Source organism: Adiantum capillus-veneris, chromosome 27 (assembly GCF_014529385.1).
Source record: "Adiantum capillus-veneris isolate H3 chromosome 27, ASM1452938v2, whole genome shotgun sequence".
In the NCBI taxonomy this organism is placed as follows: domain Eukaryota; kingdom Viridiplantae; phylum Streptophyta; class Polypodiopsida; order Polypodiales; family Pteridaceae; genus Adiantum; species Adiantum capillus-veneris.
This window is the reverse complement of record NC_140957.1, coordinates 123,187,114-123,208,508: the sequence shown is the minus strand read 5'-3', so window position 1 is coordinate 123,208,508 and position 21,395 is coordinate 123,187,114. Positions and strand designations below refer to the sequence as shown.

The 21,395-nt window shown below is 45.8% G+C and overlaps 1 protein-coding gene and 1 pseudogene across 6 annotated transcripts in view; both read left to right on the top strand.

Moving 5' to 3' along the window:
* LOC147422691 (uncharacterized) overlaps window positions 1-21,395 on the top strand; it is a 116,937-nt gene that overhangs the window by 83,337 nt on the left and 12,205 nt on the right. For 2 of the 6 annotated variants that reach the window (XM_086503598.1, XM_086503596.1), the window contains one exon: window positions 5,985-6,544. The exons of 2 other annotated variants lie outside the window; for them this stretch is intronic. In XM_086503598.1, the coding sequence (XP_086359724.1) occupies window positions 6,504-6,544 (41 nt within the window). In that variant the 5' untranslated portion in view covers window positions 5,985-6,503. The remainder of the gene's footprint in view (window positions 1-5,984; window positions 6,545-21,395) is intronic. 2 more of the 6 variants (XM_086503599.1, XM_086503597.1) reach the window with 1 other exon arrangement.
* On the top strand, window positions 6,747-8,222 carry LOC147422693 (uncharacterized; annotated as a pseudogene).

Below are 21,395 nucleotides of genomic sequence, written 5' to 3'. Positions count from 1 at the left end.
CAGAAGGAGGTGGGGGAAATTGGAGAATGGCAATTTGAATATCGTGCATGCGAGAGAGAACGCAGGAGGGAATGGGGGGAAGGAGGTGAGGAAACAGAGCTTAGTTTTCAAAAATGCAAAAGATTGAGATATTCGGCATTGAATTCAGTAGCCGCTGCGTACAGTGAAGTGTTATCATGACTGGAATACTTTTTGGGTTTTTTAATACCTTGCATGAATAAGATATCCAGATTTTAGAAAACAGGTATGAAAAAGGGTTAAAATGAGTTTTCTATTATCTCTCTCTACGCTGACATGGCATTTCTTACAAGGCCCAAATTTGGAGTCCAAACTTTCCCTAATGCAAGTCTGTGGGTTGCATGCTTTATGGTATGCGTTCTATTTTTACAAGTGTGTGGGTTACATGCTTTATGGTATGCGTTCTATTTTTATTTCTCTTCTTCTTTTGCATGCAGGTTGAGACAGCAAGCGAGAGAAAGCCATGGTTCTGCGGGGGAGAGAAGGCAACACAGTGGGTACTCGTGCTATACAGGCCTTCATGTGCATCATAGTTGTTGTGTGACTTTTTGCTTGGTCCTCTAATCACCAGCAACCAATGTTGGCGTCCATGTTCCTGTCCGAGAGATTGAATCTTGCCACCTTCGTGTAGGCCATCAACAAGAGGGCTGCTTGTTTGACCTCAGCCCCCAGTTGAATCTGAGCCCAAGTACGTGGTTGTATGTATGCGTATGTGTGCAAGATGAGGAGGAATTGTCACAACGGGAGTGCATAACAATATAAAATACATTCGGATAAATAGAATTTATCACTTATTATTGAAGCCAAAGGATATAGAGAGAAATAGATAGAGAGTGAGAAGATTGACACAGTACTGGGGACCAGAAGATGGGTTGGTTCCGCCCCGTAATAGTATCTTTATTACTGAGGAGAAGTCTATACAAGCACTTCAACCGAACATATTACCACGTTCGTTCTAGAATAAGACTTGATGGTTCTCGAAAGCCTCGGCTTCCGATTCCTAGGACAAAACCCTATTCCAAAGGAACTTCCGTTCCTTATTCCAAATCCTTGAGAACCAAGGTTCTCGCCTTTGGATCTCACCTTCCAGACTCGGGGCATGACATCCCTGCAACTCTCTTTTCCAACTCTGTTTCCAAAGTCCTCTTCCCGCAGAACAACTCTACTTTCCCGGACACGAAGTCCTTAGTTGGGAATCCCAACTTCCGGATCACAACTTGAGAGACTACCTCTCTCCGATCCATGGATCTACTTCCCAAACTCGGGTACGAAACCCTTGGGCTGATCTGGCTCTAGTTCCTCAGAGCGCTTTTCTCCTACAGAGGCTCATGCCTTCCTTTGCTCCTATTCCCTCACGAAGAGGAAGTACACCTTCATTCAAATACTTAGAGATGATAACATGAAAATCGTTATCTTCAAGTCTCGACGCTCGAAACGCAACTCGGTTCTCAAAAAGCGATTCCCCGAAAGAGATCTCTACATTGAAAATCCTCTCTTCCAATCCTACACACAAAAGAGGTGTGTTCTCGGGTTCCTTCTCGTAAATCAGCCCCATCTACGACATTTATGGGCTGAAAACAGAGAAAAACAGCAGCTTGTTGCAATGGAAACACGCTCCGTAGGCACTTCTTCGTGAGGGAACTCGCGCACTGGGTCTTGGCGACATCAGGTACACTTGGGACAGTCATGGGCATCACCGGCAAACATCTTCTTTGCGGGTGAACTCTGCTGTAGCATCTCCTTCTTGCAAAAACTGATCCTCCCCTCTAAGTGAGGGCGTGTGATGCTTTTATAGCTCCTAGCCACGGGCACAAATAGCTGCTCGCGTAGAGATCGCGGCCGTTTTTGTTTTTTTTTTTTCCCTCAAATTTTTTTTATTTTTTATTTTTTGCCGCTGTTCTGCCAGAAAAAGAGAGAGAGAGAAAAGGCTAGCTAATTAGTTGCCTTATTTATCAGATGACTGCCCACTTATTAAATGGGGACCAGCATATTTTAAAAATAATCTAAATCTGCCCAAAAACTCAATAAAACCTTAAAAGTTAAAAAACAATGCTTTCACAGCACTTCCCAGGCGTCCCTGGATGCAATCACACGCACAATTGCAATGCAGACATAGACTTCCTCGCAGAAAAGCATTTGCTTTCCCGATAAGCAATCCCGCTTTCTCAGAAAGCATCTGTTTTTCCTCAAAGTTTCCTCTGAACCGATCTTCATTCAAGTGCTTGCTTTTCCTTGTGCACAATTCCAACACAGTTCGGAATTTCCTCTTGACTATGGATATTCCCTTTCCGATGCACCCGTCACCCACCTTGTGACTCATCAGGAATACCCATCACCTAGTCCTTTCCTACCGAACTTACAGTACAATCTCCTTCACGATACTCTATGTCACCCATCCTATGACGCATTAGAGATATCCGTTCCCGGATGGTCGGATACTTCTTTCCGATGCTCCCTATCACCCATCCGATGTGACGCATCAGAAGTACCCGCTCCTGGTGGCCTTACAGATATTCCCGTTCTCAGTGCTCCCGTCATTACTTTGAGTGACGCACTAAGAATACTCTGTAATCGGATGTCTCCAGTGAGAAAAACCCTCTCACTTAAAATTCCAATAATTCATTAAGAATTATTTATTTCTGGTGTTCCAAGCGAGAAAACCCTCTCACTTATAAATCCAATAATTCATTTAGAATTATTTTTATGTCAGATAAAGCCAATTTAGCAACAGGAACAACGCTCCACAAAAATGAAATGATATATTAAACGTCTTCAAAAGGCCAAAATGACCTGTGAGACCAAACTGATACAATCTTGGTGGATCTAATACATTGTCTTGGTATAAAATAAAGTGAAAAACCTAAAATTATCATCAATGCCTGAGGATGCCCGCTATCCGAGAAAGTATTGCATCGGTCATTGAAGAGAATCATCAATGTCCGCCTCTGTAAATATACATACTAGACACCTTCCATGTTGTGCTAGAATAGTCCCGATCCTCTGATGGAGCCTTTGTTAATGTCGTGGTCGCTCTCGTAGACGTGGTAAACACACACACACACACACACACACACACACACACACACACAAAATATTATCGTCCACGGAGGTCATATATGACCCATGGGACCAAAATAAAACATTACATTTGTTCTTTCGAGGTGAGGACGTTAGATACATATCAGTTAAGAACCGAGTGTCCATCAGGGGGGTAAAAGAAAAGAACAAGAACAAAACCTAAGAGGGGTCAGGTGGAGGAGCTGGCTTGGGAGTTCGAAACTGCTATATGATGGCTTGAGAGAGAGAGAGAGAGAGAGAGAGAGAGAGAGAGATGATGAAATGAAATCATATGTTAACGTCTTCATAAGGCAAAAATAACCTATGAGACCAAAGAGTTACAACATGGTGAATCTGATACAATGTCTGAGGACCAAAAATAAAAAGGTACTTAAAAAAGGTTCCTATAGAATCCTAAGCTTCTATATGTGAACTAAGCAGCTAGCTCGAACTGTGTAGGATATGAGTGGGGGGTAGATGTAGTGAATGAGGCCTAATACAACACAATGTGTGGGGATATAATGAGTAGGAGCTGGTTCAAAAGTAGGAGCTGAAACAAAATGGGCAGGGTGTGCAATCCTCAAAAATCTGAATCATAGGAGGTCCATCATTGGTCGCTGGCGGATCTCATCAATATCCTTCTTGGTCAGTACTCTGACCGGGCGTCGTGCATGTCGGGCCAGAGTGATCCGAATCCTTTGATGTAGCCTCCGGCGATGCTGTGTAGTCCTCCATGGTCGTGGGCGTTTGGATCTCCCTAGCTCAGTCGCTTGCTCGATCAACGTGCCTCTAGTGTGAGGAGAATGTGAGGTCTACTGTGTTAGTTGCTCAGTGTCTGGTCTAAAAAAAAATTTAATTTGTCTCTGAGATTGGCTAGGCTCTCTCCTCATTAGGCTCTCTCTGTGTCTGCGCAGCTTGAGTAGAAACATCTCTAGTTCTCATACCTCATGATTCTAGAGAGTGGTCCAAAGCCCTCTCTGAACAGGCAATGAAAGTGGCCTTGTATCTCAGAGTAAACCGGGCAGTGACATATGTAGTGCAGCTTTGTCTCAAGCTCCATATGGCATAGGGGACATGTCCTAGCCTCTGCTGGTACTCCTCTATATCTGCTAGTCTAGATCCGAAGCCGGTGTGAAGATGTGTGCGTCTGGTCAATAGCACATCGTATCCCATGAGATATATGGGTGTCCATGTATCTTGGCCTCGTCACAAAACCATTCTAAGTGAGCTGGAGAAGATGCTCTCTATAGAAAGCCATCTTTGTGCCCAGCTCCTGTGCTAGTTGTATGCATGTCATCCTAGTATCTAGCTGACTCAGGTTCCGGTGGATGAGCCTGGTGATCTCGGACTATGTAAGAGTCAAAGAGGGTGCATCCAAAGAGTACTGGAAGGGGGGCCAATTTGTCCATGTTGAACCCATGTAACTGAAACCATGATGTCATCTCCCCATATCAGCATGTTGTATCTCCCTGTATAGTTAGCTGTCGAGAGGACTCAAGAGCTAGGCGGGCATATCTATATTTGAGGACGTCCCATAGGTGATGTATAAAGGAGACTGACCTAGTAAGCGCCTCGATCACTAGTGGAGGGGCAGCTAGCTCTGCTCGAATAATCTCATGTGGTACTGAAGCCTTGGCTTTAATAAGCCGCAAGATCATAGAAACCAGAGGCCTCTCCATCCATCAATGCGATCCGACCTCCCATGATGGCCCAATGAAGGCCCCCATATCTGAACTCCATAGAGCAATGCGGAAGCCACCAGCGTGTCAAAAAGCCAGAGCTTCGTCTGAGGCTTCTGAAACTGAATCTGCGAATTGAATCGGATAGATCTTTAAGGTCTCTTGGGATAGTTTCCTACGACGTTAAAATTCTCTTCTTCTTCTTCTTCTACTCCTCCCAATGCTGCATAGGCTCTAGTTAGTCTAGTCTCTGCTGCTATCCTCAATGAAAATACAGGCCCACTGAAGACCGCCCCAAGGTAGGTGTATGCATCTGTATAATCCATTGTCTCATGACCGTATGTAAAGGTGGGTGCTGATCTCCTGATCCACTGTGGAGTGGCGTTAAACACCATAACCTTGGTTTAACCAAGGTTGAGAGACAAACCATTGTCGTGGGCAAACCTATGCAAAGCATCCAAGTGACATTGTATCCCTTCCGGAGAGTCGGAGATCAACACAATATCATTAGCATATAAACAGTAGCGGAATCCATGCCCCTGCCAACTGTGCTCCTCTATCACCATCTCTCTTAATGTAGCCAGAAACCTCAATCCACATACATACCAAATAGTGTAGGAGAGAGCGGGCAGCCCTGCTTCACCCCGATAGTGGAGTGAACTAAAGTAGATAACCTCTCTGCAGTGCGTACATGCCCCACTATTGACTTGTATAGTGCCATGATCCCCCAAATCAACTCTGTGGGTACTCCCATCTCCTGTAGTCTGGGCATCAATATAGCCGTGGGCAGTGTGTCAAATGCTTTGCGGAAGTCCACAAAGCTGCAATAGATCCGTCTCTCGTGTGACCTGCCCTGCTCGATAATGGCTCTGAGTGTTAGAATGTGGTTAAGAGTAGAAAAACCTCTCCTGAAACCTGCTTGCCCGACTGCGCATATACCCTCTCTCTCTCTGCCCATCTACTCAACTGTTGATCAAGAATGAATGCATACAACCGTGCTAATGTGTGTCCAATCATGATAGTGCGATCATTCCCAAGTTCCATAGGGTCTCCACTTGAAGATAGGTACAATAGTAGATGAACTCCAAGTATTAGGCAAGCCCTCACATATGGCACAGTTGAACATCATTGCTAGAAGCTCTGTGAGCATATCTCACACAGAGAGAGAGAGAGAGAGAGAGAGAGAGAGAGAGAGAGAGAGAGTCCTTGCCTAATGAATAGTATGTGTAGGTTTGTGTTTGTGATGTTTTGCAGGGTGGGCATGTAAGCGTAGATGCTTTTGGACGTGTCTTCCTTAAAGGTGGATGGATATGAAGAGACTATGTAGAGTTGTCTGCATGTTTGTATTTGCAATGGTTTGTGGTTGGCATATAGATGCAGATACTTCTGAGCAGGTTGGCATTGCGGATAGAACGAACATCGGAATGTATCAGTTATTGTAGAGTTTGATGCTGCTGGTGGGCCTAGTTGTGAATTGGCATTGATCATATGCTCTGATTGGCACATTAGTTACAAAGTTACAACTTGGTCTTTTTTATCCCTGTAATTTTTACAAAGGCAATGCCTTCATCTGCTATGGGCGACCTTGTTATTTTCTACTAGCTTCACTACATAGTCTTTCACTGGCAGGCCTCGTCAGCTCATCACTTGTTATTATAGCCTAGTTTTTCTATTCTATTGCTTTGGGTTCAATCTAATGCTTCTGCTTGTTCAAACAGATGGAAAAAGAAGAATGCAAACAAATTCTTCATGGACAGATCAGGAAAGACAAGGGGAAAAAATTTCGAGAGGTTGACTTGGAAATTGCAATGCATCTATGGGATAATGCTCCTACTCAAAAGGAGCCAGGTTTTGGAGGAGCAAGGAAGAGAGCTAGATGCTCAACTGGCAGATGCCGTCCGTGAATTATTCTTAAGTGAAGATTTTCCCGTCTTTAGTTTTGTGCCATATAGTGACGATAGAGATGCCATAAGTAAAGGGTCTTTGAGTCCAATGTTAAAGTTAGTGATGTATGGAGAGTATGCGTCATTGGACGTGCAAGAGTTTGAAGCTCTTGCGAAAGCTAGTGGAGAGGTTACAATAGTGTATAAGTTGAATGAAAGTTGGAGTAAGGTGGCCTTGAATTTTGTTGCTTCCTTTCTCATTGAAGCCAAGCTCGAGAAGATGCTTGGGAATGTTCGTGAGTTCGGCACTGGCTTTTCATTGTCAAAAACCAAAGTTGGGAGTGCTCTCCATCTCCTCTTCACACAAGGGAGCAGAAAGATAAGTGCCTGGCGCGAGATGCACGGAGAGGCCACACAAGAGTAGTTTGAAAGCAACAAAGTTCCTTGGTTCCATCAAAAGGAGCTTCCCATATGCCTAGCGGGAGACGAGCCAGAGATGATTGACCCGATGACGGAGTGCTTGTATGATGTGCTAAATTTGAGTCATGTTGATGATGGGGTTTGGAAGTTTTAGGTGAATGCATGGCATGCCTTTGAAGTTCCAAAACCCCATCCTCTTAAAATGCTTCTCTCTTATTTTAGTGCCAATGAGTATTACGATGGAAGTGGTTTATGGAAACATAAGCGAAACCAACCAAGCGTGTGGCGTGGTGCACTATGCTATGGTGGAGAAGCTGAGAAACGACTTAAATGCTCAGTCGGGAAATGACATGAGCGAGGATCAACTCGAACGAAACCTAAAAGAGAGAATTCAGTTGTTTACAGCAAACTGTAGGGTCATTGCTCTAGAGATGCAGCCTGTTTTGCAAGGTCAGAGCTTGAGGGAGTTTTTTAAGAAAGACACAGTGGTAGGCTTGAAGCAAGTAAACAAGTGGCTTATGGAAATGAAGCGAAGAATTGTCAACCTTATCTCTTATAAGAGAGACGGTGAGATGTTTCTTGGGGTTGGAAGAGTGTTGGGTCGAAATGAGACTATGGTGGCACACAGTGTCTCCATCTTTTCAGGCTCTTTAGGAGCTGCTCTTTTCATTATTGATTCTATTCCAAGTTGTTTTGTTGTCGTGCACCCATCGCCAGCAAGTATCTCTGTATCTGCAAATAGAATATGGATGGTAGAAATGTAGCGATTGGCATGATGTATTTTATGCATGTTCTGCCAGACATAACTTCAGCGATAGTGGGACAACATAGAGAAGATGTGCTTTGCAGATTTTTAGCTTTCCACCTAGACACTATATTGGCTTCGTACCCTATCACCTCATGGGATGCAAACCAAACTACATGGCTCAAAAAGGTGGTGCGTCTTATATTGGAGGTGCCTCCACGGCAGTTTGGAGAGGATCTTACAGAGGACTTCAACAAAGCAAGCATTTCAAAGCACATGCTCCCGGTACAAGAAGCTACCCATTGGGGAGAGTTGTATACAAAGTGGAGCTCTGTGCTGTTGAAAGTTGGACCAAAGTGTACCACAGCGCTAGGAGCCGAAGAGTTGGTGAAGAAGTTGCACTCTTTCATAGAGAGGTGATATTTCTTTTTTATAATTGATGAATTTCACACTACTATGAAGAAGTTGCACTCTTTCATAGAGAGGTGATACTTCTTTTTTATAATTGATGAATTTCACACTACTATCGTCTGTGTGTTTATGGCTCTTCTTGTTGTTTGCAACACTAATGTTTCAGATGTTGGTGGAAGGCTCAATTCAATGCGAATCGAGCTTGTCTTTTGGATCAACCAAGACCCATCTATGTGGATACTCATATCCTTGGGGATCATGGAGCATCTTGCTTTGCTTATTTTGCAAGAACGAACTTTTGTGCGCGGTGCAACAAAGAGGCGTTTGGTGTCTAGCAACTCTTTTGTTAAAGCGTCCTCCCATATTGCAAGTCCTTGAGAGGGCAGCTGGTAGAAGCTAGGCCACCACACTATATATGTTTGGTTTTGCTTGGGCTATAGACATTAGTATCAATTGATGGAATTTGATGTTGTACTTTACAGATAGCTTTGAAGGAAATGTTGTAAACAAGCTATAATTACTCTCTCTTCTATGAAGTACGTGGACATAATGCGCCTTGATTTATGTGGGAGGCTTAGTCTATAGATGCAAAAATGAAATTGTGCGTTTTGTCGTGCTCCTAACAATACAGTGACGTTTGATGTACAATTTTTGCATAAGGTAATTCTTTTTGTGTAAATTGTTGTGTGAATATGCTTGATTTTATGCTCAGTCGGTTTTAGTCTACAACCCGTCTTAAATGCAGCTTTTATTGAGATGTGTGTTAACTCTGACAAGAGTGCATTTTCTTACGTCTCAAAAACCATCTAATGAGACAAGTAGAACGTGTGAGGAACATCGAAGAAGGTCACATATTAGACAAGAACGCATTTGATATGTGGCATAAATTTTTTCGCATGAACATAATAGTAAAAAGTACGTTGTTGTCTTGCTCTACCGAGCTCATGATATAGGCAAATGGCCTTTTAGAAGAGGTGGAATTGGATGTCTCCTTCCACCACCTAATATTGGAGAATGAGTGTCTAGAGCATCCAAGGGTGCTCAACCTCTTTGCATTGATAAGCTCTAATGAGGCTGGCTTAAGGGTTTTTGGGATTGTGCGATTCATCTTGGGGTTCCAGTCCTCTTCAAAGCGTCAGGTTGGTCTGCACTTTCTTGCAGCACATCAGCTTAGTATAGTTAAGAAAAGGAGAACGCAAATGTTCTTCATGTTCCGGTGGGCTACATCACCGAGGGCGAGCGCGGAGACACACACAGTTGTTTGATGCATCGCATTCATCTAAAACTGCAGTTGTTTGTCTTGAGCATAACATGGTACCATCAGGATTATTTCTTTGGCAAAGATTGTTATGAAGGTGATTGATCGGTGTTGTTCAATTGTATGTAATGGTCCTAGTAGACTTGCACCAATAAACACAATTGTGGTGGTGGTTCAGAGGTGGGCTTTGATGTTGATTTTGTTGGGCATATGCAGAGGTATCCTTGGAAAGTGAAGGTATGTGTGGGTCAGGTAAAGACGAAGCATATAGAGGTGAGCAAGAGAGCTCAATGTGATTTTGACAAAGAATCGCAATGTCGTGCATCACTCCCTTACAAGCGAGACCAAACGTGAAGACCTTGGTTGGGTTGTTTGTTGTTGCAAAGTGGCACAGCCGGATGTGTGTTTTTTATATGGATGATGTATGTGTATGTTTTTGTTATGGGATGCATATTTGGTTTGTGGCTCCATGAATTACCAAAGTCAGATGAAAAACAACCACAAACATCACATGCAATGTAGAAGAAGCAAAGACAAAAAATGTGGCGTGACAAGAATTTATGCACACAAGTATGATCGATTACAAGGGTCCTCGAATCGGATGGAGTAGGGTAACCGTACCAGTAAGGAGGCATGCATGAAAGGCCAAGTGTGTGAGGCCCATTAGTAAACATTCCTTGTGGCAATAAAAGTGCAAAATCCTAAAAGGTGATTGGTTGAGAGTCTATCTTTTTGTGAACTTCTTTTGGAACAAAAGTGCCCCTTTAAAGTCAATTTTCAAAATTTTGAAATACTAACTTGCATAAATTTCTAAAAAATATTTGGTCTTGAAAAATGCGCCTTGCAAAGACAAATCCAAATATATCTTTGTCACGTCATCCAACCCTATGTGTCCGTGGATAAGCTACAGCGTGATCAGGGTTTAGTCAGTCTAGTCAGTCTAGATGTAGAAGTGATCTGGCACTTTTGTGAGTCTATTCGTAGACCGTGCATGCCCAGTCACTTAGTGTAGATGCATATCCTCTAGTTGCACACAAGCATGATCATAAGCATTCCCATCAGAATCCATCAGAATTAGTCAAGGGAATTTTCCAGTGCATTTAGTCTATTTTACCTATTTTTGACATTTTTCACTTATTATTTTTAAGTGACTTTCCAATAAAAGTAGGTAGGGAAAATTGGGTAAGAAAATATATAAGCAAACCAAAGTTAGCACTAAATGGCAGAAGAGGCAACAGGAGCCAAGCTCAGCAGGCAACTTCTCAACAGGACCCTTGGTGGATTTCCTCCGAGCAAGAAGACCATTGCCATCAGATCCCTTCCACTAACGTTTTTGGAAACTGCACCAGCCTGGCATTTTGCATCAACACACCATCGCCAGCAAGTCCCTCTGCATAGCGTTTTTGCACCAGCATCATCGCCAACAGACAAGCTAGCGTTTTTGACATCAGCGGCCCTAGCGTTTTTTTGAAGAACTTCAGCCTTTGCAGATTCAGCAATGCAACGATTTGCAGCAGTAAAAGACCAACAGATTCGGCCTATAAAGAAGTAGCAGATTCCGAACGAGAAGACACCTTAGTTTTCAGCCCTAAACCTGCAGATTTTCGGCGTCAAAGACCCACAGAAACAGTCCCCAAATCAGCGTTTTTGGACTAATCGCAGATTTCAGCCCATAGCGTTTTTGGACAGCAGTAGGAAGATTGCAGATTTCAGCCCTTAGGTCGACTTCGTCATCACCGTCGTCATCGTCGACATAGCCTTGCATCAGCCTCATGCATTCAGTTTGTATCAGTTTGTGCAATCATAAGTAGACCACTCTCGGCGACGAGAGTGGGGCCTTCGGAGGAGGGTTTTACAACGTCTCTGGTGTCGTATCTCTCTTCTCTCTCTATCTCTCAGTCTCATATACTTGCACGCACAATGTCCATTCACTTTGTTTGTGATCATAGCATTCTCTCATTAAGAACGGAAGGCTCTCCCTTCCATAAGAACAAAAGGAACCTTGAGCACAGTTCGGAGCACTCATCTTGAGCAAAGCGCAAAACATTCATTCCGCTGCACCTAACAATCTTCGCATCTCAGATTTTCATTGAATAGAAAAATCCCCCCCAAAATTACCTCTTTTTTGTTAGGTGCACATTTACTGGCACCTTTACCCTAGTGACGTCAAGCTTCAATTGTGACTAAGGGTCACTCGTGGAACGTTCGCACACGTGCATAATTTATGTTTTTCAAGAAATGGTAATCTACTATCGATCAATGTATGAAGTTAGAAGAGATGAATTCATTAGCCTAAGTTCTTCTTGGGTAGGTTATAGGCAACATCTGCTACCTGCTTGGTGGGCACTGTGTTCAACAGGCGGCTTGCAGCTAAAACGGTATCAGCCTGCTGTCTTTTCTTCTTGCTTACAGGTTGTCGTATTATTTTCAACATCTTGCTTCGTGTGCACTTGCAACAAAAGAGAAATGAAATGAAATGTTATATTAACGTCTTCAAAAAGGCCAGGGTGACCTATGAGACCAAACTGATACAAAAGTGGTGAATCTGTTACAATGTCTGAAAAGTGTGAAAGTGTGAAAATAAATGCGAAAAACTAAATACAAAGTATTAGATAGACTTCTTAGGAGAATTCTGGGTGTCTGGCTAGAATGCTTCTAATCCTTTGTTGTAGTCTCCTCCGGTGAAGTGTGCTTCTGCATCTCGGTCGTGGTCGTCTTGATTTCCTAAGCTCAATCGCCCTGTCAATGAGGGTGCCTTTGGTATGAATGTGGGTACTCCTTTGTGCTCGCTGCTGGCCTCTTGCTTCTCCTTCCATTCCTGCTTCTATCGATCCGAAAAAATCTGTGATCTGCCTCTGAGGCTGTAGTGCTTTTTGTCTTCTCATTAGATTATCCCTGTGCCAATGTAGTTCCAGTAGGTACAGGCCTAAGCACCTTTGATCTTGGTATTGCATGACTCTATCTAGAAGTCCAAAGCCTTCTTTGAATAGGCAATGGAAACGCCCACGTATCTCATAGTATACGGTGCAATGGCATATGTAGTGTAATTCTGTCTCCGGCTCCATTCCGCATAACTTGCAAATTCTGCTCTCAGGTGGGATTCCCCTAAATCTTCCAAATTCAATTTCAAGCTGGTGTGAGGATGTACAAATTTGACCAATAGCACATCTCAAACCATGAGACAGGTGGGTATCCATGTAGCTCGGGCGAATCACAAAACCATCTTCAGATAGCTGTAGGAAGTTTTCTTTGTAGTCGGCTATCTTCGTGCCCAATTCTTGTGTAGGGTCTACCCATGTCCTCTTAGTGTCTAACTGTATAAGATCCTGGCGGATGATTTTATTAATCTCCGTTCGTGTGATTGCCAGTGATGGAGCCTCAAGAGAGTATTGGAAGGGGAGTAATCTTTCCATACTGAACCCGTGTCTCTGAAACCACGAGGACAGTTGCGCATACCAGCATGATGTATCTCCTTTCATTGCTAATTGTCGAGAGGATTCGAGGGCCAATCTAGTATATCGGCAATTATTTGTATCCCATAAACCATGTATAAAGGACACTGATCTGGTAAGAGCTTCAATTTCTATCGGAGGGGCAGCTAGTTCCGCTCGGGTAATCACGTGTGGTACGGAGGCCTTGGCTCTAATCATTCGGGAAATCATAGATACCAAAGGTCTCTCCATTGACTTCCAATTATCCTGATCCACAGATGGTCCCCAAATCTGTACCCCATAAAGCATAGCCGAAGCCACCACAATATCAAAGAGCCAGAGTTTTGTTTGTGGTTCCTGAAACTGCACTTGTGAACACATCCTCTCCAACCCTCCCAAGGCCGCTGCTCTCTTAAGAGTAAACTTCGGTCCTATAAATACCACACCAAGGTATGTGTATGCATCTGTGTACTCTACTGTATCTTGGCCATACGCAAATGTAGGTGCCGATCTCCTAATCCACTGCGGTGTGGTGTTAAACACCATAACTTTGGTTTTACCCAAATTTACCGACAGTCCGCTGTCCTCCGCGCATTTATGTAATGCATCTAACTGCCTCTGCATTCCATCTGGTGATTCTGCTATCAATACAATATCATCTGCATATAACAACAAAGGGATCTATGACCCTGCAAGTTGAGCACCTCTGTCACCCTCTCTATCAATGTAATCTGATACCTCATCTATATACATACCAAATAAAGTAGGGGACAATGGGCATCCCTGCTTTTCTCCAACGGTGGAATGAACAATGTCGGAATCCCCTTCTGGAGTATGTACATAACCAGTTACTGACCCGTATAAGGCCATGATCCCCCAGATAATCTCTTTGGGGAACCCTAACTCTTGCATTCTCCGCATCAATCTGGCCCTTGGTACTGTGTCAAAAGCTTTCCGAAAATCCACAAAGCAACAATACATCCTTCTCCCGCTTGCTCTTCCTTCCTTAATAATGGCTCTGAGCGTAAGAATATGATCTAAAGTGGAATAACCCCTCCTGAATCCAGCTTGTCTTGTTGCCCTTATGCCCTCATTCTCTGCACATCTACTCAATTTTTGTTCCAGAATGGATGCGTACAGTCGAGTCAATGTGTGACCCACCATAATGGTACGGTAGTTCCCGGGTATCATAGGATCCCCTGACTTGAAAATAGGTACGATAGTAGATAATTTCCAAGATTCAGGTAATCCTTCACACATGACCCGATTAAACAGACGAGCAAGGACTTCTGAAAGTAGATCCCTTGCATGGATCAGATGTTCTGCTACTAAACCCTCATGATCATATGCTCTTCTTGTCTTCATCTTATCAATGGCTTTTTCCACCATTTCCGTAGTAAAGAAAGTACTAGTAGTAGGGCATGGCTCTAGCGGATCTGGTAATGGAGGCTGTCCAGATACCGTATATAATGATGTTACATATTGACTCCAAATCTCAGGAGAGGTAATTGTCGGAGGCGATGAGTGCTCGTGAAATAAACGCCAGGCCTCATGTGAGTCCTGACTCAAGAAGAGCTGATATAAATCCTTCTCCAGTTTGGCTAAAAATGCCCTTTTCTTGCGACGTACTATACGCCGAAGAGCAATCCGAGACTACTTATATGTGATGATCCCAAGTGTAAACTCTTTCTGGACCTGGGTTCTCGTCTCTCTGCATTCCTCGTCGTACCAACTGTTTTGAGGCATGTTCCCAGATCCTCTCTTCTGATCAGACTGAGTATGTGGGTATGCCTCTTGTGTTGCTCCATGTAGTATCTCTGTTAGCTGAGAAGTAATCTCCTCTACAGTATATACTGGCTCCGCTGCCCACATCCTATTATAGATCTTTTCCACATAGACTGAATCAGTCTCTGGCGTGAAAGTATATCTTGTGTGTGTCTTCTTCCTTTGTACTTGAGAGGCATTGTATCGGAACGAGATTGATAAGGTCAAGAGAGCATGATCCACTGCAATCCCAACCGGTCTGGGTCCCACCTTAAAGTCCTCGATACTAGAAATAAAGCTTGGTGAAGTCATGACATAATCCACTATACTGGCCCCATGCCTGTGCGGGAAGCATGTGAATCCCCCAGATAAAGGGAAATTCTCTAGACCATTAAGTATGGCCAAACCATGTGTAGTTTCCATTTCCATGAGATGTCTCCCATATTCAGTGTGTTCTTTATCCTGTGAGTTTCTAGTAAGCCCCTCCTGTGATAAATCCACTTCTCTGAGCATTTCCTCAGAAGTATCATAGAATATTGCTTGAGAGTTGGCCGTTCTGGCATTGAAGTCTCCTAAGAGAACGATGTCTCCATCTCTAGAGAACTCCCATATGTCATTATTCAATATGGAGAAAGGGGACTGTCCTTTAGGTGAGGAGTAGACTGATGTACTTGGAGGGAAGTAGCATATAGCGATATATAGAAATCTACCTGTCTCGGCTCTCATTCTCACCCACATATACCTTGCTTGTTCATCTTTCCTGATAATCTGTAATAGTGGTTTCAGCTCCTCTTTAAATAAGACTGCTACTCCTCCTGAACCCCGGCTACCTCGCAGAGATCTCGTCTGGTCGACCAGCTGTTTTCCAGAAATACCCCTTCACATGTGGCATAAGCTGTCCCGGTATCTGGTGTGTCTCTGAGTAGAAAACTATGTCTCTGTCCCTAAAGCTGTCTTCAAAGGCACCTACATCTAGCCTATATGATCCATTACAATTCCACGCCGCTATCCGGAGCGTTGCCCCATAGGTCTCGCACCGTCATGATGAGCGCTTTTCCAGAACCACTACTTTCCCTCCTCTATAAAAGGCGATTTTCCCATTTTCTCTTGCTGCCCTGATCTCTGGCATCAAGTCTTGCATGTGTGCCACTTGTGCCAATGTAAGGTCATCTCCCAGGAAAATACCGGTTTTCTTAAGAGTTGGCCTCTTCTTTAGAAATTCTTTCCTTATTTCTATATTCGGGAAGCGGAGAATAAGTGCCCTATCCTTTACGTTTCCCTTCTCGTCGATTCCTTTCTTGCCCACTCTCCATGCACTTGTGTGAGTAGGCTCTGTGATGCCCATGCGTTGTAGCAGTTCCCTCACTTCTTCATCTACATTCTCTTTGTCTTTGACTCCTGTGACCCGCACATGCAGAGCCCGATTCTTCCTTTTCTGCTCTTCCTCAATGGTCATATTAATAATGGTGGAGGTAGGTGTGGTCTCAGGCATCTGGGCCTTCCCTTTCTTCGCATCCTCAATCCATTTCTCTGCTTCATCAACCTTTTCTTGTGTCTTAACAAGACGTTCCGCCCATGAAGATACCGTTTTCGATTTCTGTTCCTCTCCTTCCCGTAGAGCTTTCATCTGATCCTTCATGTTCTCGAGCTCCTTCAGCACCGAAGGTTGGTCGTCTCCCTTCTCCTTATTTGCGGATTTGCAAGCCGCAAGTTCTCCTTTTAGCTTCTCGATTAGTGCATCTTTTTCCCCCATGTGCTTTTCCATATTTGTTTTCCATGCTTCAAAACTTGCTACTGCCTCATCGAGTTTCTTTTGCATAACGCATTCTGTTACATTCTGAGAGAGAGAGAGAGAGAGAGAAAGAAAGAAAGAAAGAAAGAAAGATTTTTAACGTCTATGTCAGGCCGAAATCGGCCTATGAGACAAATCAAATGTACATGGTGTGTATGTCATCCGTCTATCGGAAAGACAAATGAAACAAAACTGATACAAAACTGTCTTGAATGTAGGTAGGTAGGGGAGTATCTGAGGAGGGATGGAGCTCTATCTCTAGGGGTATATGCATGTCTATATGCTCAAGGTAGTACAATCATGAGAATGAGAATGCATCAAGCTATCTAGCTCCATCCTGTACAAATGGGGGGATGTAAGATGTGGTACATGGGCGGGGCTGGTGCCAAGGCTACCCGGATGAAAGCTGTCGGGTCGGCCCTCATCTGAGCTACTCGCTCCTCAGTGGCACGGCGCTCCCGGGCTCGGATCTCCTCGATCTGTCGGTGGTGGGAGCTCGCGCCCCTGTAGCCTGTGACTCGTGGTCGTCGTCTAGCTCGGCTCACCTCCGCCTGTGGGAGTGTCACTCCCCTCTGAGTGTCTGGTGAGGGAGGGGCGGCAATCCTCTGAAAGAAGTCTGTGAGCTGCGACTGTCTCCCCTCTGTCTGTGTAGCTGTGCGTGGCTGTAGTAGTGTGTCCCGATGGCTCTGTATCTCTAGTAAGAAGCGTCCGAGCTGTCTCTGATCTCGAGAGTCCATGATCTCTCGGAGAGTGGGCTGTCCTCTGAATAAGGCCTCATACCTGCCTCTGATCTCAGTGTATGCTCTGCATCTACATACAAAGTGCTCCTCACTCTCCACCTCCTCTGTGCAGGCTCTGCAGACTCGCTCCTCCCTGGGAACACCAGTATGTCTCCCGATCTCAATCTCTAACCTGTGTGAAGCCACTCTCAGCTGACCAATCGCCACCCGTGAGCTATGTGGCATATATGTGTCCATATAGCGTGGTCTCTGTATGAACCCCCCAGACAGTATGGTGAGAAACTGGTCTCTGTAATCTGACATCCTCGTCCCCAAGCCAGGTGACTCCCAGACTCTCCTGGTGTATAGCTGCCACAGATCCTGTCTCAATACCAAGTTCCTCTCACTGCGAGAGAGGTGAACAGATGGTGAGTGGGGGTCGTACTGGAATGGTGGTAGTCTCTCCATGTCAAGACCGTGTCCCTCCAACCATGCTCTGACCTGTGAGTACCATGCTCTCTCATGCCCACTCTCTGATAGCTGTATAGCTGCCTCAAATGCTCTACGAGTAAGTCTGTTAGGAGGTAGCTCTCTCATCCTCTGGATGAAGCAGACTGTCTGGAATAGTGCCTCTACAGCCATAGGTGGTGTGGCGAGCTCGGCTCTAATAATGTCATGTGGCACTGTCTTCTTGCTGCGGAGCAAGCGTGAGATCATACATACCTGTGGCCTCTCAAGCTGTGTCCACTGGTCAGCTGTCAATCCTGGTGCCCATACTGCCGCCGAGTACATCAGGGCCGGGGTGACTAAGGTGTCGAAAAGCCACCCCTTCGTGCGGGGCTCCTGAAAGTGTGCCTGGTGGCATCTCCGCTCTAGCATGGTCAGAGCTGCATATCCTCGGGTGAGCCTGTCAGCAGCAGCCTACCTCATAGTGAAGGGTCCTGGTAGGCTGGTGAATGTGATGCCAAGGTAGACATAGGAGGTGACTACATCAACCTGTCCTCCTGCTGCTGTGAAGGTGGCAGCGCTCCTCACTGCACTGGATGTGTGAAAGATCATGACCTTGGTTTTGCCAAGGTTCACAGTCAACCCCCTGTGTGTGCTGAATTCGTCCAAGGCCTCAAGATGGCGTTGCAAGCCCTCGGGTGACTCTGAAATCAACACAATATCATCAGCATATAACATGATGTGGACCGGAGTACCTGTCAAGTCGCTCCCCTCTCCCCCTGCTCGTAGTATGTAGTCGGAGATCTCGTCGATGTAGAGCCCAAAGAGTGTCGGGGAGAGTGGGCATCCTTGCTTAACACCAATGGTGCTAGCAATGGTCTCTGAAAAGCCGCCTGGGCAACGAACTCGACCCGTCACCCTCTCGTAGAGAGTATATATGGCCCAAATCATCTCTGTTGGTACCCCAATGCTGTGAAGGCGCTGGAAGAGTCTCTCGCGTGGGACTGTGTCAAAGGCCTTGCGGAAATCCACAAAGCAGCAGTAAAGCCTCTTCTTCCGCGCCTTTGCCCCATCAATGAGGCAGCGCAGAACGAAGATGTGATCAGTGGTGGAGAAAGCTCGTCTGAAACCTGCCTGGCCTGGAGCTCGTAAACCCTCGGTCTCTGCGCAGCAGCTGAGCTGTGCCTCAAGTACTGCTCCATATAGCTTGGCCATCGTGTGGCCAATCATGATAGTCCTGTAGTTCCCTGGGTCCAGGGTGTCGCCAGATTTGTGGATAGGCACTATGGTGTGCTGTGTCCACTCCTCTGGGAAGCCCTCCCCTATAGCCCGGTTGAAGACATGTGCAATCAACGGGGCTATAGTGGAGGCCGCATAAATGATGTGCTCACTCTGTAATCCAGTATGGTCAGCTGATCGTCTGTGCTGCATGCGGCGTATGGCCCTCTCTACCATCTCTGCTGTAAAGAAGGAGGAGCACGTGGGGCGTGGCCCGTGTGGCTGTGGGATAGGAGGCTGCCCTGGCACCTCATAAAGGCGCTCTGCATAATCATGCCATATCTGTGGATCCTCAATAGCTGTAGTCGGACGTGGCTCGCGCAGGGTGCGCCAAGCCGTCGCGCTATCTATGCTCATGAATAGGCGGTATAGCTCAAGCTCCTGTGCCTCTTCGAATGCTCGCCGCTTTTGGCGTGTCAGCGTCTTCATATGTCGTCTGGCCTCTCTCTCTGTGATCTCTCCTAAGGCTCGCCGTGCATGGAGGCGTCGGTATAACTCTCTGCACTCATCATCATACCAGCGGTTCTGAGGCATAGTCCCGGGGGGGGGAGTGCGTCCTGTGTGAGTGGTGTGTGGAAAAGAGCTAATAGCTGAAGTGTGGAGAACGGAAGAGATATGTGATGTGAGAACTGAGAGTGGTGTGGATGGGTGGAGGAGGCATAGGCCATGCTCGACCTCGGCCGAGTAAAGAGAGGCTAGCTCATGTGTGAAATGGATGGTGGTGTGTGGAGTGTGTGCTGTGGAGCTGTGTGGGATGGTATCTCCGGTGATGGAGAAAGAGAGGTATGTGTGGTCGGCTCCGATGGGTATGGGTGGAATGGTGAAGGATGTGATAAGGTGTGTAGCCTCCCTGGGTCCCAGAATATAGTCGACTGTACTCCCCCCTCCCTCTGTAACTCCATGTGGCATACAAGTCAGGCCCCCTGAGGTGGGCCACTGGGCCATCCCGTTATAAATAACGAGACGGTGCTGGGAGCCAAGTCGAAGTAGGTGTCGTCCGTAGGCTGTGACTGGAGCTCTGTCTGCTGTATCTCTCATAGTAGCCTCCTCATCTAGAGTGTGTAGTGCCTCTGGGTCCTCGTGGTCATATGCCTCACACTGCTCACTGCGCGTACGAGCATTGAAGTCTCCCATAAGGAAGACTTCACCCAGTGTAGAGTACTCCATAATCTCCTCCGTGAGGCATGCGTACGGTGACTCTTGCTCAATAGGGGCGAATCTGGAGCCTGTGGGAGCAAAGTAGCAAAGGGCAATGTAGACGATCCTGTCTCGTGAGAGCTCGAGGCGAATCCACATGTATCGGGCCTGTGGGTCCCGGGAAACAATCTGTAGTCTGCTGTGAAGCCCCTGTCTAAAGAGTATGGCCACTCCTCCTGAACCGCGAGTGGTGTGCTGGCGCATACATCCCCGATGTAGAGACTCCCATTGGAATCCATGTATCCGTGGTAACCCTCTCTCTGGGCTCTCGTGTGTCGCTGTAAGTAGAATCATGTCTCGACCTCTCATCACCTCCTCAAGTCTCTCTGGGTGTGTCCATAGGTCTCCATTGCAATTCCAAACCGTGACATGAATCTCCTCGTGTGTCCCACAGGCCGTGAGTCCCTATGCGATGGTCTTGCCATCAATGATAACCCTACCATCTCGATATACTGCCTTCTTCCCTTCTTTGCGGGCTTGGTGGACTCTAGGCATGCACGCGCGGCGGTGATCTTGTTGCATCTTTGTGAGGTCATCATCAAGATAAATCGGGGGGCCTTCTAGCCCTCTCAAGATGACCCTCTTTCGGAGGAAAGAAGTTCGAGACTCCTCGGAGGCGAATTGGAGGATGAGAGCTCTCTTCTTTGGATCTTTGCCGGCTCTCCAAACTTTGGAGAAAGGGATCTCTTCTTCCTTGTATCCCACTTTCTTGCATAAGGCTTTCCCATCGCTCTCGGGTGTAGACCCTTCTTCTTCTTTGATGCCGGTCACTCGCACATTGAGACGGCGAGCTTGTCGCATCTTCTCCTCTTCGATGGTTGTGTGTACGATGAGTACCTCATCTTTTTGGGCTTCCTCTCTTGCTACCTTCTTGATGTTCTTTTTGACCACTTCGACCCATCCTTCTTTGGTGGCCTCTAATTTGTCCTCAATGCTTGCGGTGAGGGCTTTGGTGATCTCCTCCTTGAGGGCTTCCTTAGCCTCCCCTTTAATCTCTCCTTCCTCGGGGGTGAGGGAAGCATGAAGGAGATCGATTTGTGCCTTCATCTCTACTTGCTCTTTCCTCCATCTCTCCCTCTCCTTCTCGTTCTCCCGTTCCCTTCTCTCCTTCTCCTCTTTGAGATTTTGGATTTCCGCTCTCATGTCCTCCTTCTCTTTGTTCCATAGCTTGATGAAGTTGGCTTTCTCCTCCTTCCATATTTCTCTCTCCATCCGCCATTCCTTCATGTCCTTCTCCAATTGTGCAAGCCTCTTATTCGTGAGCATGAAGGACGTTGTCTTCGTTGTCGGTGTCGG